We start from the raw sequence: 15,755 nt of genomic DNA on the forward strand, positions 1-15,755 counted from the left end.
AATGGTGATTTTCAGTGCAGTGGTCATAGAAGCTCACCGCTGTAGCAAATCAAATAGATACGATGCTCCAATTTTGAAACTTGGCAGTGCATTTTAGGAAAGACAATCAAATGATAACTGTCTCAATTTTGTTTCTATGCCCCATGAAATTCCAAGATATCATATGATGAATGAAGAGGGGGAAGATTACTGAAGGCATGAAGCAACCGTTAAGCTCAAACCAACATGATATTTTTATTGTGCTTAGGTGATTTGAAAATTAAATTATTACATGTTAAATTCTTGGGGGATGAACACCACAAATTCCCTCGCCTTCAAATAAGTAACACACCATCTTTTCCTGATATAAGCACATAGAACATGGGCCCTCTTATTATTATTACAGTTTTATAATATTTTAGTTTGTTATTACACATAAAACTATAGAGCGATTTTAGGCATTAGCTTCACATTATATACATTTGCTGCTTAGTATGTACACTTTGCATGTTGCAGTTTGTAGGTAAAGCAATCTTAGAGAAGTTGTCCTACAAGTGGGATCAGTGGAAACCTCAGGCTCCTGAGGTACTGTCAGGAGGCCCAGAAGATAAGCCTCTCGCTGTGATGTATTGAGGTGGCATCCTTCTTTCTTCGCTTTTGTTCTCTTACGAGTGTGCAGTGCGGAAGTCTAGAAACTACATGGTGTTGTGACATTGCAACAGATCAAATGCAGAAGCAGGTATGTGGCCTGGCTGTTTTCTCTCCGGCCAAACATCAAAGAGGGTAGCAAAAATGGGAACCAATGGCCATCGGTCCCAAAATGCTTTTGTGTTAGAAAACATACTTGTTTTCAGAAAATATGTGGCTGATATGAGAAGGGTTGATTATTGTTATTTTACGTGGACTAATGAATAGCTCTTTAATTTAATAGGGTGAGCACTTAAGACCTACCCCACAGAAACACATAATTGGGGTCCATCCTTGGGGTCCTCATAATTTCTGAGACTGTGTAGGGCCCTCCTGATGAGAAGTTGGGGAGCAATTATTCCCACATTTTCCTTTTCATCCTCAGTTACAATAATGAGCATTCAGTACACTTGACATAAGCTCTGTCAGAATAACTCAAGGTAACCTTTAGGGTTGTTTCTAATTCAAGTACAACTTTACCAATTTGAGCATTTAAATGGTGGTTTTATTCATATAGTTTTAAAAGTTGTCCTGTTTGGAAATATTTTCTAATAGTTAACTAGTATGTGAACTACTATTGTCTTAACAATCATTATATATTTTACATATGTCTATGACATTTAAAGTTACAGCATAGTGTAAAGGACAAATTATGGGTCAAAATTTTTTCCAGATTGAATTTTTTCCTATTTTGTTTTTTTTAATTACAGTTGACATGAAATATTATATTAGTTTTGGGAATATAGCAGAGTGATCAGACACCTACATAACTTATGAAAATTATGACTTTGAGTACTAATTAAACTTTTTTGTAGACCCGTGTGCATATGAAATTCCTAAACTTCTTTGACCTCAGTGAAAATGGAAAGTGGTATCAGGCATGTTTGTCTGTTTGAAGAGAAAGATACATCATGTAAATGTTACTGGCTGTGTGGGCCATGAAGTAAAGTCTCTTCTTATTCCCATGAGCATATCCTAGAATCCTGTCTGATGGCCGATACCTGCTTTCAAATGGGCTTGATCTCAGAGGCAAGTATTACTTACGTGTTCAGCAGTTTTTCTCTAGATATTATTACAAGGCTTCATACGTGGAGAACTTCACTCAGCATCTCTAAGGCATGGTTATTAATTTAATACAATGAGCATAGCAGCAGTAACTACTGTGTAGAATTTAGAGTTAAGTAGCTAGAAGAGTGCTTGGTACTTAAAAACAATACCCAATGCAGTGCTTCCTCTTGTAATCATGAATATGTGATTTTCGATTTGCTTATGAGCAGTGATCACATGTTACTGCAGCGGAGTTCGATGAATTATCAGTACTGTCAACTTTACATACAGAATAATTTCTCTACCTGGAACCCATTTGCCAGGTTCACATCCATAAGTTAATATGTCTATGTTTTCATCTTGCAGGGTTACTTTCAATCCAAATTCCCTTTTTCCATAGTAATACGAAGGCTTAGAACTGTTACACGTATCTCATTTTCCCCACGTTTTCCCCATGTGAGTCACTTGTAGCGTCCTATTTTATATGACTAAACTCAATTCTACTTTTCCAAGTTAAATATTTTATATATAAATATATACATATATACACACATACATATATATATATATGTACATTTACAGTAGCTTCAACCATTCCTTTCTGTATCTTGTCAATTGGTTAAACCATTTAAGATATATATACTTAATTCATAGCACGTGTAATGTGCTGTCTTAGACTTTTATAAGGGGAAAATACAAAGAAAAATATAACATTGTCCTGAGCCTCAAGAAACATAAAATGATCTTTCCTTTTGTATTTCCACGAGTCTATTATTTTCCTCATCTTTCTCTGCTTGGCTCTGTGTGATGCTGCCATAATGTGAATTAGTTTCACATCAGATCTCAATAAAACCAGCCCGTCTTACTGCACCATTAGTATGAGATTGGTTGTGATAATGTTTGTGGAAAGTCTCGCAAACAAAAGCACCTTTTAGATAGGGGAGATGATAATTTTATTTTCCTGTCAACTCTCCAAAGAGTTTATGCGAATTATGTCAGAGCCACGCTTTTTTCCAGATGCGCTTTGTTCGGGGCTCTAATTAATAAATGTGTCACTTTGAACAATTTGCCGAATCTTTCTAAGGCACGCTTTCTCATTAGAAAAATGCAGAGTATGATAATAGTGCGCATCTCCTAGGGCTGTTGTGAGCAGTAAATGAGAGAATCCAGGTAAAGTGCTCAGCACAGCCCACACAGAAACACTGAATAAATTATAAAAAGAAAAATAATAGCTAGCGTTTATTTATTCCTAATTATGTACAAATCATTATTCTGTTTTCCTGGTGATTACCTAATCTGCAGAGAAAACCTAGGTAGATAGTACTATTATAACTGTAATAATGATTTTTATCGTAGTTTTAACACTTAACTAGCACAGTGATTGGCCCACAGTAGACACTCAATAAATATTGGCTGTACTCTTATGAACTCTAGACCATAATTACCTTTGAGGCCCCAATTAGCTCTACATCAGTCAGCATTTTTGCAAGAATAGAATCTGACTGCAGTAGAGAAGGAGTATATTTAAAGACGTCAGATGGGGAAGGTCACAGAATCAGCAGAGGGCATGCCAGGAACAATCCCTAAATCACAGGCAAGAACCATGTCTCGAGGACGCCCGAGAGCCAATGAATCTACAGTGGGCACACCTGGGCCCTCAGTGCCTTTTCCTGAAGTCATCACTTTCAATAACGTTATCCGGTAATTTATCTGATGCGCCTTCCGAGATTTGTAATGAAGGTGAGCTGAACGAGAGACTGTCCAGCTGTGCTCAGGACCACCGGACTCTCAGAAGCTTCCCTCAGGCATCAGGGGCTTCGCTTGACCTTGCAGAAGATTTATGCACTCAGGTGCCAGCCCGCAGCCAGGCTACTTTCCACTAGTGTCTTGCCATGTCTTTTCAGTAGGATGCCATTAATGATATAAGTGTGTGGACTGGTAACATGGTCTACATTCCTGTGAAATAAACCATAACACAGTGATTGAGAAGTGGTTTAACCCTAGAGTGAAATTGGAATGTTCGAGTCTCTTGATTGATAGATGGCTGACTGATTGATTTTAGAGAGAGAAGAATGGAGAGAGAGAGAGACACCGATTTGTTGTCCCAAGTACTTATACATTCACTGGTCAATTCTTGTATGTGCCCTGACCGGGACCGAACCTGCAACCTTGGCATATCTGACACATGAAAGAAAACTACTTGCAGTATTCTTTGTTTGCAATGATAGAGGAAGGCATTTGTGTTACAGAGGAAGCTTCATTCCTCGTGCTGGGAGCCCACATTGGCAATGGTCCTTTACTTGAAGTCACTCCATGATTAAGCTATGACTGCATGGTGAGTTAATTGGAGACTGGATATAAATACTATCTTCACAATTTTCGGTGTTCAATGGATCACTAATGCCTGCAATTGTGGCAAGCCTAAAAAACAAGCAATCTCACTTTGGACTTAGTCTTTGGGTTGGAAGAGGTAGCTTCATGTTATCCTTCTTACTTTAATAGATCATACTTTATGATAGGTTAGGGAGCCAATATCTTTTTTTCTTATTATATTATATTAGATCAGGCCTTGGAAAATAAATATGGCATGGGTTAGGGTCTCAGTAGACCTAAGTGGAGGGGGCTTCAGAGAAAACCCAATTTCCTTTTACTTCTATACCATCACACTCTGATTAATGGAATATTCTAGCATTCAAAAGTCCTAGCAACTCATTCACAATGCAAAAGAAGGATTTCCCCTACTTAGTCTTTGATACAGGCTTTCTGCATCTTTGAAATGATTCAAAATGTGATAGGACAATGTTCCATCTCAGGATGACTCAAGTCAGGCATTTGTTGCCAGACTATATATTTTTTTAATTATACAAGTTAAATAGGACGTCAGGTTATGGCTTCTATACGTAAGTCCCTAGGACCGTGATCTGGTTAATACACTAAAGTTTCTTCAGCTCAGACCATCTAAGGAGCTCTCTGGGCCTGTTGTCAATTAGAATACGTGTGTCCGCTGTGCCTCTGATGGTCAGTGGCTGCTACTCGCCTCAGTCGCAGAGCGGTAATTGCATCCTCACGGAAATCAGACAGTTTGCCTGACTTCACGCAGATCCCACACTGACTGGTGCTCCCAGTCTGCGGAAAACAGCCAACAGTGTTCATCAGAGATGCTGGCAGGTGTTCTTTGTACCAACGCATGTAATGGTCTTTCTCCAACAAAAATGAGCGAATTCTTCAAAGCCTATTCAAAAATCAGCCTTACCTTAGAATATTTTCAATAAACTCCCCTTGGGCACGGCAAGTGATGGAAGTGAGGTGTGATAAACACTGGCTTCTCAATGAAGGTCATCCTTTTGATTAAGACCGTTACAATGACAGAAAGCATGGCAGAGTTCAGGATCTTCTATTCCTGGAGGGCGGGGAAAGTAAGCATGATTAATGCTTCCCATTACTCTGAGTTAATCCCAGTTTTCCCATTTATCTGTCTTCCCATTCCTAGGTCTCCATGTCTTCCCAATTTGCATATTATTTCTAACTGGAACAACATCTGGCAGGAGTTTAAATTCAAACGTGGGATCAGTTTGTTTTGAAGCCCTTCAGCTAGGAGTAATAGATGATTTCTTTTGCTCAGTCTGTGAAAGTTTCTGGCGAGCATTCTGTGCTTAGAAAAGGAAGTGTAGGAATTTCGGTTTTTAAGCCATCTCTATTTGCAGTAAGCCGCTCACCCTCAGTCTTTCACGTTCTTTATTCAGTTGGGTGTAGGCACCATCCCCGGATGCCATTTCTACAAGCAGCTCCTCCTTCTAGATGAGCACAGGTGGTATTTCTGCCAAGTTCCACCCTTAACACTGCATAGACTTAAAAAGCTTTGTTTTTCCCAACTAGTCCAAGAAACTAACAAGTTGTCCACAGAGACCATTGCCAAACATTTCCGGTAGCAGTACCTCAATCAGCCCAGGTCTTTTCCTGCCAAGTATGAACAACAGGCTCTCTCTGACCTAACCTGATAAGAAATCCATTTAACAACACTGGATAACACACAGCATCACCAGGAAAGCTGGAGAAGCATACTCTTCTGTTACATAAGCAGGACAAAGTATGTTAAAAACTTGCATAAGATTTTTTTAATGAGCTCATCACTGCTAACTGCAAGAACACAAGATTGCACTGAATACTACAATTACCTCTGTAATTACCACCTCCTAAGAAATGGCTCAAGGCATCTTTTCTGTTATTGAACCAACAGCTTAAGATTCTGACTCTGACCAAGTGCATCTCATAGCTTAGATAGTGCATCTATTCTGTAAGGACACTGGGGAAGGGAAGACCTCAGTCTTGCAGACTTTATGCTTAGAGATAAAGCTCTGATTGGGTAATTTCTCAAACAAGGCAATGCAATGAAGGACAGATTAATTGGTCTACTATGTTAAAGTATTTTAATAGAAAAAATGTGGTGTACCTTTCACAGAAAAAGAAAACAGGAAAAACACAATTTCTAGGCAGCTACTAAGGAATCAGAATGGGTTTGTGATTTATGCCCCTGGGTGCCCATCACTTTGTGGCCTTATAAAATCAGCCAATTCACAGGCGATTGAACAGGATTGCCATTTCCTTTGGGCAGCATTATAGTATTTTGTCAATATCAGTTTAAACTCTACATTCATGGCTTTTAGACTGGTTTAAATAGACTTGCATTGTTACCTGGCCAAAGTCGTATCAATGATTTAATGGAGAAGTTGAGAAAATTCTCTGCTGATACAAATCATTTAAATGATCCTTTAGAAATATTTGGGAGAAGGGGAAATTAAAAGTAGAAGTCAGCCAATTCTAGTCAAGATTACAGAGTGGGTCAAAATTTGTATATTAGTTGCACTTGCTGAAGGGTCAGATTTCCAGTTCAGCCTTTGCTTACTTTCTGCCCTTTAGGACAGGATTTTCTCTTACAACTTTTCCTTCCACCAGCCCTTCCCACTCACATTCCCACTTGTTTGTCCATTTTGTTTGTTAATGCCAGCATTGCTGTAGTGTCAAGATTTGCAGTTAATTTATTTTTTAGGCAAATCTTTGCCACTAAAAACTAGAAGAAGATAAAAGAATCCATACTATATTCTGGGAAACTGGCTTTTAAGGAATAAGAAATAGCTTTTTAGAGAGTATTCTAGTTGGGCAAAGCTTTGAAGATCAGTGGTGGAGGTGAAACCAGAAAAGGTGACACTCGTGCTGCCTGTCACTACCAGAACCAGTAAGTAGAGACAAGGATTGACTCTTTATGGGCACTTTATTCAGATGCTGTGTACCCTCAAAACCCATCTTAATACCTCATCTCAAGGCGAACTTTTTATAAAGAGAAGAAAGGGTAGGTAAGGTATTAGAAAAAAGGTTAATTGGATAAGAGCTTCTGTGGGAGGAGGGTTTCCAAGTACTTTATCTGCTGATCAACAACTCAGATACCATCTCCAGCAGCTGGCAGACCTCCGAGGGCACAAAGCTTGAATTGCTTGTTGACCTCCTGGACTTCCAGGAATTCACCTAAGTCCTGCATTCTAGTTCCTGGAATAGCCCTTCCTACCCAATTAATCAGTTAACCCTATCAACTAAGGCTAAATCTTTAAGTCTTGAATTCCCCTATCAGATGTAGTTTGATGTTTAACTGTCAGCTTTGGAGGTAGTAATTAGGATAAGTATAAATGTATTATAGACTAAATAAACAAGCTAACAAATTAATAAAAATCTTACAATCTTTAACAAAAATCTAGCTGTAGAAACAGAATATGTTTGGCCATGTATGGATAAGGCCACAGGACTTCAGTATAAGAAAGTAATATTTTTTAGTTTATCGCTTACAGAAATTTTATGTTTCTAGAGCATTGTTATTAACATGTATTACTTCAGAAAATCCTAGGTTCACAAACATAAGAGGAGAAATAAGTATGAAGGTGTTGGGTTGGTAGTATTACATTATCAGGAATAATTATCCCTTCTGCTTAAAAACAAACATTTGCCTAGATTTTTCAGACATGCTGGCACACATTTTTTTTTTGCCTATTATCTCCTTCCATATTAAGACGCCATGCATCTGTGTTTACCTATTTTTCTAGATACTGTACAATATTTTGTTATTGTAGTAAGACTGTTGCTATGCTTTAATACCAATAAAATTATCATCCATATTGCATTGTCATTTCTACTGGGAAGATACTTTGATCGTGTGAAGTTGCTCATTGATTGGGGGGAAATCATAACGTGCACCAGCCATCAGAATGGTAACAACCAACACTCTACAGTGAACTGTACTGGTGGAGTTTGTTCGATATTTTATTTCGTGTTTTCACATCCATCCTGTCTACAAAATGCCCATCTGTGCTTCTGGTGAGAAGAGGAAGGCATTTACTCTTGAGATGGTGCTCGAGATAACTGTAGGCTAATGTCAGTGTTCTGAGCTTGTTTAAGATGAGCGATGCTAAGCCGTGGTTTTTGGTTGGTTAGGTGTATTAAATTAATTTTCGACTTACGATATTTTAAACTTAACAATAGTTTCCAATTAAGATGGTTTTATTGGTACGTAACCCCATTGTAGTGGAGGAACACTAGTAATATTATCTTATTTTAAATGTCTGTTTGCTTAAACGTATTCAATGTTTTTATAGGGATGCACAAGACTTATTTCAATTTCAATAAAATAACACATTCATATGAATGAATAAAAACTATAAAAGCACCATTTTCCACCTCAGTTGTCCTCATAGTCCTGTGTTCTAAAGAAAGTAGCTTCTCTTTTGAATTACTTTGGTGGACTTTTATCTCAAGAAATTATTTCTTTTTTTTTTTAAGATTTTATTTATTTTTAGAGGGGAAGGGAAGGAGAGAGGGAAAGAAATATCAATGTATGGTTGCCTCTCGTGTGTCCCCTGCTGGGAACTGGCCTGCAACCCAGGCATGTGCCCTGACTGGGAATTGAATCATGGTTGTTTGGTTTCCAGGCCCACGCTCAATCCACTGAGCTACACCAGCCAGGGCAAATGATTTCTAAATAATAAAACATTTTACCTGATTACTGTTCTAAACTTTTAAGGGAATTAAATTTCATGTTTTCAAAGCTTTAGAATACTCTAGAACATCTTTGAAATATACATGCTAGAGCAGTACTGAAGAGAGATGCTGAACACTTGGAAATACGTGACCAGTCACATCATCCATGCACTCCATGCTCATCAATAGAGGCAGAGACACAAATCAGGACACATGTATTTATGGCTGCTTCCTTTTTGCTTTGGAAATGTTTTCTCCACACTTACCCATTTAATTCAACTGTGAAGCATGAGAATAAAGGGCATACAGAATATATAGTTGCATGTGGTCCCTATGTAAATACATTAGTATTAATATTTTTTGCTGACATTCAAGTTATGAAATGAAAGATAATTCGCATTCTACATGCAAAACTACTCCAATGCAATTTACATGAAGGGTTATTGGGGGAATCGAATTAATGTCTAAAGCACTTAAAAGTGTTCTTGCCCAAAGTAAGAACTCACAGTCATTGGAACAGATCATTAATTTAAAAAATACGCAATTAGATATCAAGTGTTAACTAGAGTTTCTATCAGGAGAAAGGGGAGGGGAGCAACAAAACTGTTCAGCTCTTTTGAAAATAGTTTATTTTGAATGGAGAGTCAGTAGCAGTGTTGAGAGTCAGCATGGTGCCCAGCTGGGCTTCTGTCACTTATTGGGAAGTCCCACCTGGCCTGATTCTTTGCCCCCACAGAATCCATCGATATCACCCATTTCCCTTTGCTGGGCTGTTTGCTGCTTGTGAATTAGTTTTGTTAAGGTGACTGAGTGACTGTAACTTTCCACCAGCACAGAGGATGTTTATGACTATATTATTCCTGTGATTGGCGTTATTTTCTCTGTAGTCTTCAAGACTCTGTGGCCAAAGTGTTCAATGAATACACACTTAAACGGATATTTCCAGATTGCATGAGATTATTTTGTTTTCTTTGAAAGCTGTATTATCCCCACAAAGCATGGCTAGTTGAAATTTATTTGCTAGCTGAAAAACGATACTAGATGAAGAAAAAACAGAAAAAGGAAAACGATAGTACTTTGTCTTCTGCCTGGCTTTGGTAATTATCATAGAATAAGATGTTGTGTGGCATCCACTATTCATTGTGTTTTCTGTTCGCAGTTTTGTACATCGCTAAACTTATAATGCTAGTGCCATTTGCATTTTATTTTTATATTCTACAAATAGGAATTTTACCAATGGCCACAGGTGAGAGGGAAAAAAGTCTCCACAGGAATCTCTCTGGGAATTCTGTTGACTTCTAAGTGGAATGACTTTCAGACACTGAAGATGTTATTTTAACACACATATTTCAAGTCATTTGCCAACTTTTGAAAAGCGGGATGAAAGGCTTATTCGTATTCACTTGCACAGACTAAAACATCTGTGTGTTCAGCATACAACAGGTGTCCGATAGATGTGTTGGGTGTCTGTCCGTGGTGACTCTTAATGAGTTCATAATGAAGTAGTTATTCGAGTGTTATGTTAAAACAGTGTTTCTTAGAAATTGTGTAGTGACAGTTTTCAGCTGACACAATTATGTATGCTTTGGTAAAATTAAATTCCATTTTAAGCTCTCCTTTAACTGGAATATAATTTACTGATTTAGAGTCTTGAGAATACCATTGGAACAAACAATGGAAGAACTGAAATATGCATGCCCATGAAACAATAAAGGCTTATCCAAAGTGTTCAAGTCATGGATGACAGTGAAATGAAGGATTTGTGTTTGAAGCAGGGGCGTCTGCTGGTGTTTGGTCCCAGGGATGCTCCTAGTTTCGTACGCCAGCTCCTTCTTTCTAAAGAGGGTCTCTCAGAGGAGGCCCACGGGACCAAACAAAACATAGGGGACTGTGAAATTGGAATTTTGAAATGCATTTTTTATTTATACCCTGCTTACTTAGAAAAAGGATTTGAAGCATTTCAAATGGATGTATCCTCAGGCATCTTTGTTTATAATTATTTGCTATAAAATGTTATATTTTCTTTTGTTTTATTTTCCCTTCTCCTATTAAAAGTCTATACCCGCAGTGGCCAAAAGATGCCAGGGCTCTGTATGTATTTGTTGTAGATAAAATAATAACCCTAATATCCATGAATATAATTTTCTGGGATGTTAAAAAGTGGCATATTCTAGCATTAGTGAAATAGTTTGGATCTATCAAAATAGCCCTAACACATGAAATAAATATAAATTAATTGCTCTAAATCTGTGTTTGAATTAATATGGTTCAGTTCTAAGAAAAGAAATGACATATTTTAGAAAGTGTTAATGCTAATCTGGTAGTTTGACAAAACTGTAAGAGTTTGGCCCACGTACAAGGAGCAATTATTAACACACCTTGTCCAAAGTCAGTTGAATACTAAGTATGTGGGAATTTAAAACAACTATTCATAACATCATAGACCTTTAAAGTGCCATGAGATTATCATCCAGAACTTTCTAGTCATTTACAAAAGAGGGAATTAAGGCACAGAGAGGCTGAGGTTTAACTTTTTTATGGATAGAAAAGTGACTAAAATGTAGTTTATCTATCTCATTTGCCAAATAATACTTGTTCAGCCATGGAAAACATTTTCTAAATCTCATGGTATGTTGGTGTGTGTTTGTCGAGTTAATCCAGCCACACACTACCTAGAAATGGGTGCAACATGATATCCCTAACCAAATAATATTTTCAACAAGTTAACACAATAACAGATTTATGTTTGGAGTTCCCTTTTATATTACCTTCCTCAGATAAAAAAAGAGATAAGGGGAGGGCTCAAATATCATATTTTAATTTTTTACTGAGCTAAAATATATATATAACATAAAATTTGCCATTTTAATCATTTTAAATGTACACTCCTGTGCCATTAACTATATTCACAATGTTGTGTAACCACTGTCTTTTTTTCCAAAAAGTTGTCATCTTCCCAAGCAGAAATTCAGTAGCAATAATTTCCTATTTCCCCTTCCACCCTTCCTGGTAATTTCTAATTAATTTTCTGTCTCAGCGAACTTAACTCTGCTGGGTATTTCATAAAAGTGGAACTGTACCATGTTGGTCTTTTTGTGCTAGCTCCTTTTAATTCGTGTAGTGTTTTCTAGGTTCATTTGCATTGTAGGATGTGCCAGAACTTCATTTATTTTTATGGGGAGCTGTGTTGTGTCTATCGTGTGGCTTTTGCCTCAAGTATCTTTTGTTTTGGATAATTAATAGACCTTTTCAGTTATTATTTATTGTTGTGTAGCATCCACTTTTGTTCCTCCTGTTAGTCAGACATTTGGGGGGAAAATGGTGATTTCTGGTATTACGATTAGGAAAACAAAAATAGGAGTCAATATTGGACCTTTAAATTCATGTTACTTTTTTTTCTCTTTAGTATACATTTATGTTTCAAACTATTATTTCATGACAAATTTTAAATGGTTAGGTAAATGGAATAATCAGAGTACACAGCTGAATCTTATAATTTTCTCCTTAAAAATCTTTCTGTAAACAATAAGAAATGTGCTTCACAATACTATATATATAGTATATATAGAATATATATATATTCTATACTAAGCTAATAAAACTTTAAAAACATATTTTCTTGACATAAAACACTTGGAAATGATCATTAATACTATTGGCAGAAATGAAGGATGAATTAATGACCACTGCCTATGGAGAAGATTCATTCAAAGACCATCAAAAGATGGACATGGGAAAAATAAGTTCAGTTTAAATTTTCTGCCCAAACTGTGGGCTTCAGCACACATTTTAGTTATCTTCTTCCCTGAAAGTTCAATGTTAAAGGGAACCAAGGAGAAAAATATTATTAAAGCATAATTTTTTTTCAATTAATTTACAGCTCAAAATAATAGATTGTATGCATTTATTTTTTTATACTAACATGTGAAATGTGTTTTGGAGAAAAAGGGAAGTGATTGTTGATAATTATAGTATTGGGTTTTGACAATTTTCTTGCAGATGAATTCAAGTTCTTTATGAAAAGGCTGCCCACAAACTATTTCCTCAACACTTCTACCATCATGCACTTGTGGACAATGGATTCTAATTTCCAGCGCCGCTATGAACAACTGGAGAACAGCATGAAGCAGCTCTTCCTCAAGGCGCAGAAAATTGTGCACAAGCTCTTTAGCCTTAGCAAGAGGTGTCAGAAGCAACCCTTCATTAGTCTGCCGAGACAAAGGTAAGACACTCGCGGCAATGGGGACACCTGAGAACGTTGGTTTCCCAGGAAGCTCTACTTCATTCTCAGTGCAGTGTGGTGACGTACACAGTACAGTGATACTCACATTACAGGAAGTGATTTGAAAACAGTGTATCTCGGGGCTTCAAGTAACACACTGTAGTTATCTTCCAAAGAACAGTACAATGAGTAACACATAAGCCAACACCTCCAAATTTTTCTTTTCTCATTAAAATTGAAAAGTCATTCTAACTGGTGTAGGTGGCAGGCAACTAATAATTGTATCACGGTGAATACAAAATCACAAAGCCTTACGTTTATGTTGTAAGCATAAGAAAAAAAGTAGGACTACAATGTGAAATTTCTTAGTATGCAATTTTCAGTGAAAAGAATTCAAAGTTTATTTTCTTTGATTAGTGTTCAGAGTACCATAAGCCGCATTCAACATGACTATCTGAAAACTGTTGGGGAAGTTACTAACAATTTATGTGAATGATGGCACATTATAAAAATACTGTTTTTGAACTAATTTTGAGAAGCATATTTTTTTAGAATTGCTACTTTAAGATGCATTGATCAGTTGGTGCAATAAAAACTGTATTTATTTATTTGAAATCAGATAAAATATACATCAAAATGAAAAGCTAAGGGAAATATAGAAGGGCATCACAAAAATATTCATTCGCACTATCTCTGTTATAAAATGCTTGTATTTCGACTTGATGCTCAAACCATTAGGAGGAGTAATCTAAAATTATAGATTTTTTTCCACGGAAAAAAAAACCCCTGAAAAATCTGTACACTTTCAGTTTTCTAAATCCAGTTTCAAAATAGTCATTGGCATTATTTTCAATTCATTGGATTTTAGGATATTCCAAATCTATGTAATTATCGCCACAATCTAAATTGAAAACATTTTTATTGTCCCCAAAACAAATCCAGTCCCACTTAGCAGTCACCCTCCATACTCCCATACCCAGCTCTGGGCTGTTTATCTCTAGAAACTTGGCAAACTCACAGCTGTGCCTGGTCCAGGCATTTCACATCAATGAAATCATACAATGTGTGCCTTTTGTGAATGGTGTCTTTCACTTAGCCTAGGGCTGTCAGACTCTTCTCCTTCCCCCCCTGACCTCCCCAGTTCTAGTACAATTCAAAATAATATTATTATCATGGACTATGATGAATGACAGAAAAGGAACATTGGAGGGAAATGAAGTGGAAAGACTCGGCAGAGTCTGTGAGTGGGGAGGATAAAGTAAGTCCACAATGATGTGAACTATAGCCATTAATGGGCTCAGGAAGGACTGCCTGTCCACCAGAACCCTCCGGAGGAATGAGATGCAGTAGAGTTTGTAAGAAATATGAGAGTGCAGTTATCTGCTGGGGCTCCTAGAGACAGCTCTTAAACTCGAAGACAGCGAGGGCTCAATAAATATTTGATGAATGCTCTTTGATATTTTCCTGAATTACTTTAGTTTGCTTTCTAGATGCATATAACAATGATTTAATATGGTATGTAGAGTGTTTCCTATTCTATATAAATTGAATCACCTGTTACAATATGCCTAGCATGCGGTTCTGTTTTGTTTCTCTACGAGGCAGGCAAATGCCCTCTTCCACTCTTTCAAAGGGACCTGAGTCTTTGTCTTAGTCCCTTAGGGCTGCTGTAAAAATACCACAGAGTGGGTGGCTCATAATAGGTCCAGTTCTGGAGGTTGGAAATCTAAGAGCAAGGCGCCAGCATAGTGGGATTCTGTTGGAGGCCTCTTTGGAGTCGTGGTCAGTAGACTTCTTGCTTTGCCACACATGGTGGAACGGACCAGGGAGCCCTGAGAGATTTCTTTTATAAGAAGAGGGATCCTGCCCCTTCAGCTCCACCCTTATGACCCAAGCACTGTCCCATTGCCCCAGCTCCTCATAACTCCATCCTTGGGGAGAAGGGTTCGACACGTAAATGGTGAAGGGGCACAAACGTTCAGAGCTCAGCAGACAAAGTTGGTCCCTATGTATCACTAAGTCCTTGAGATGAAAGTGAGGCAATGTGCTATCCATCCTTCTCTTTTGTGCTGGAGTCTTGTCCTTAGTGAACAGCGAGGCAGTGGGCATGTAGACACAGCATGGGGTGGGGTATTCAAGAATCATTTAAACCCTGGATGCAGTGTACCTGTTTTGCTGAGGTTGTTACCCAACTTCCTCTCCATCTCAGGCATGTTCACCAAGTAGTTACAACTCTATACCACACACACAAGAAAAATAGATGTTTCAACATTTTCTTGGGAGAAATGTTTGAGAAGGATGTTTACCAAATCTGACCTGCAGGGATAATGTATAAATCCTTTTAATCATATTTATTTTTCTCCATAATTCCTTTTTATTCCGTCAACCTACCTTCTTTCTTCCCTTTTTTTTTACTGAACATCCAGACATTTTTCATTTTAACCTTCTCTCTTGATTGATCCTTTTTCTCTTTCATATGTTCCCTCTTCAATGAAATCTTTCTCTAATTTTGTGTTAATGCAGAGAGATTTGGTGCTTTTGGAATCCCAATTTACAATGTCTCGCCAATCTCCTGCAAAGTAGGGCTTCACGCCTTGAATCAACTTTCTTTCTGAATGCATTAAAGAATCAGAAATAATGGATTTTTATTCTCTTTCAATATTTTTACACTTTCAAATACATGAGATATCTAATGATCTTTCCAATATGTTTTTCTTATATCATCATCTAATTCAAGCTGGCTTTTCTTTATTTGTAGAAATAGGATCACTTTCTAGTAGATATAAAATCTAATAAAAAC

The 15,755-nt window shown here is 37.3% G+C and overlaps 1 protein-coding gene across 2 annotated transcripts in view; it reads left to right on the forward strand.

The window, feature by feature from the left end:
• Positions 1–15,755, forward strand: part of BRINP3 (BMP/retinoic acid inducible neural specific 3) — a 193,742-nt gene that overhangs the window by 147,357 nt on the left and 30,630 nt on the right. For both annotated transcript variants that reach the window (XM_037142914.2, XM_037142915.2), the window contains one exon: positions 12,733–12,955. In XM_037142914.2, the coding sequence (XP_036998809.2) occupies positions 12,733–12,955 (223 nt within the window). The remainder of the gene's footprint in view (positions 1–12,732; positions 12,956–15,755) is intronic.

Source organism: Artibeus jamaicensis, unplaced genomic scaffold, assembly GCF_021234435.1.
Source record: "Artibeus jamaicensis isolate MK-2021 breed Jamaican fruit bat unplaced genomic scaffold, CSHL_Jam_final contig_467, whole genome shotgun sequence".
NCBI classification, from domain to species: Eukaryota; Metazoa; Chordata; class Mammalia; order Chiroptera; family Phyllostomidae; genus Artibeus; species Artibeus jamaicensis.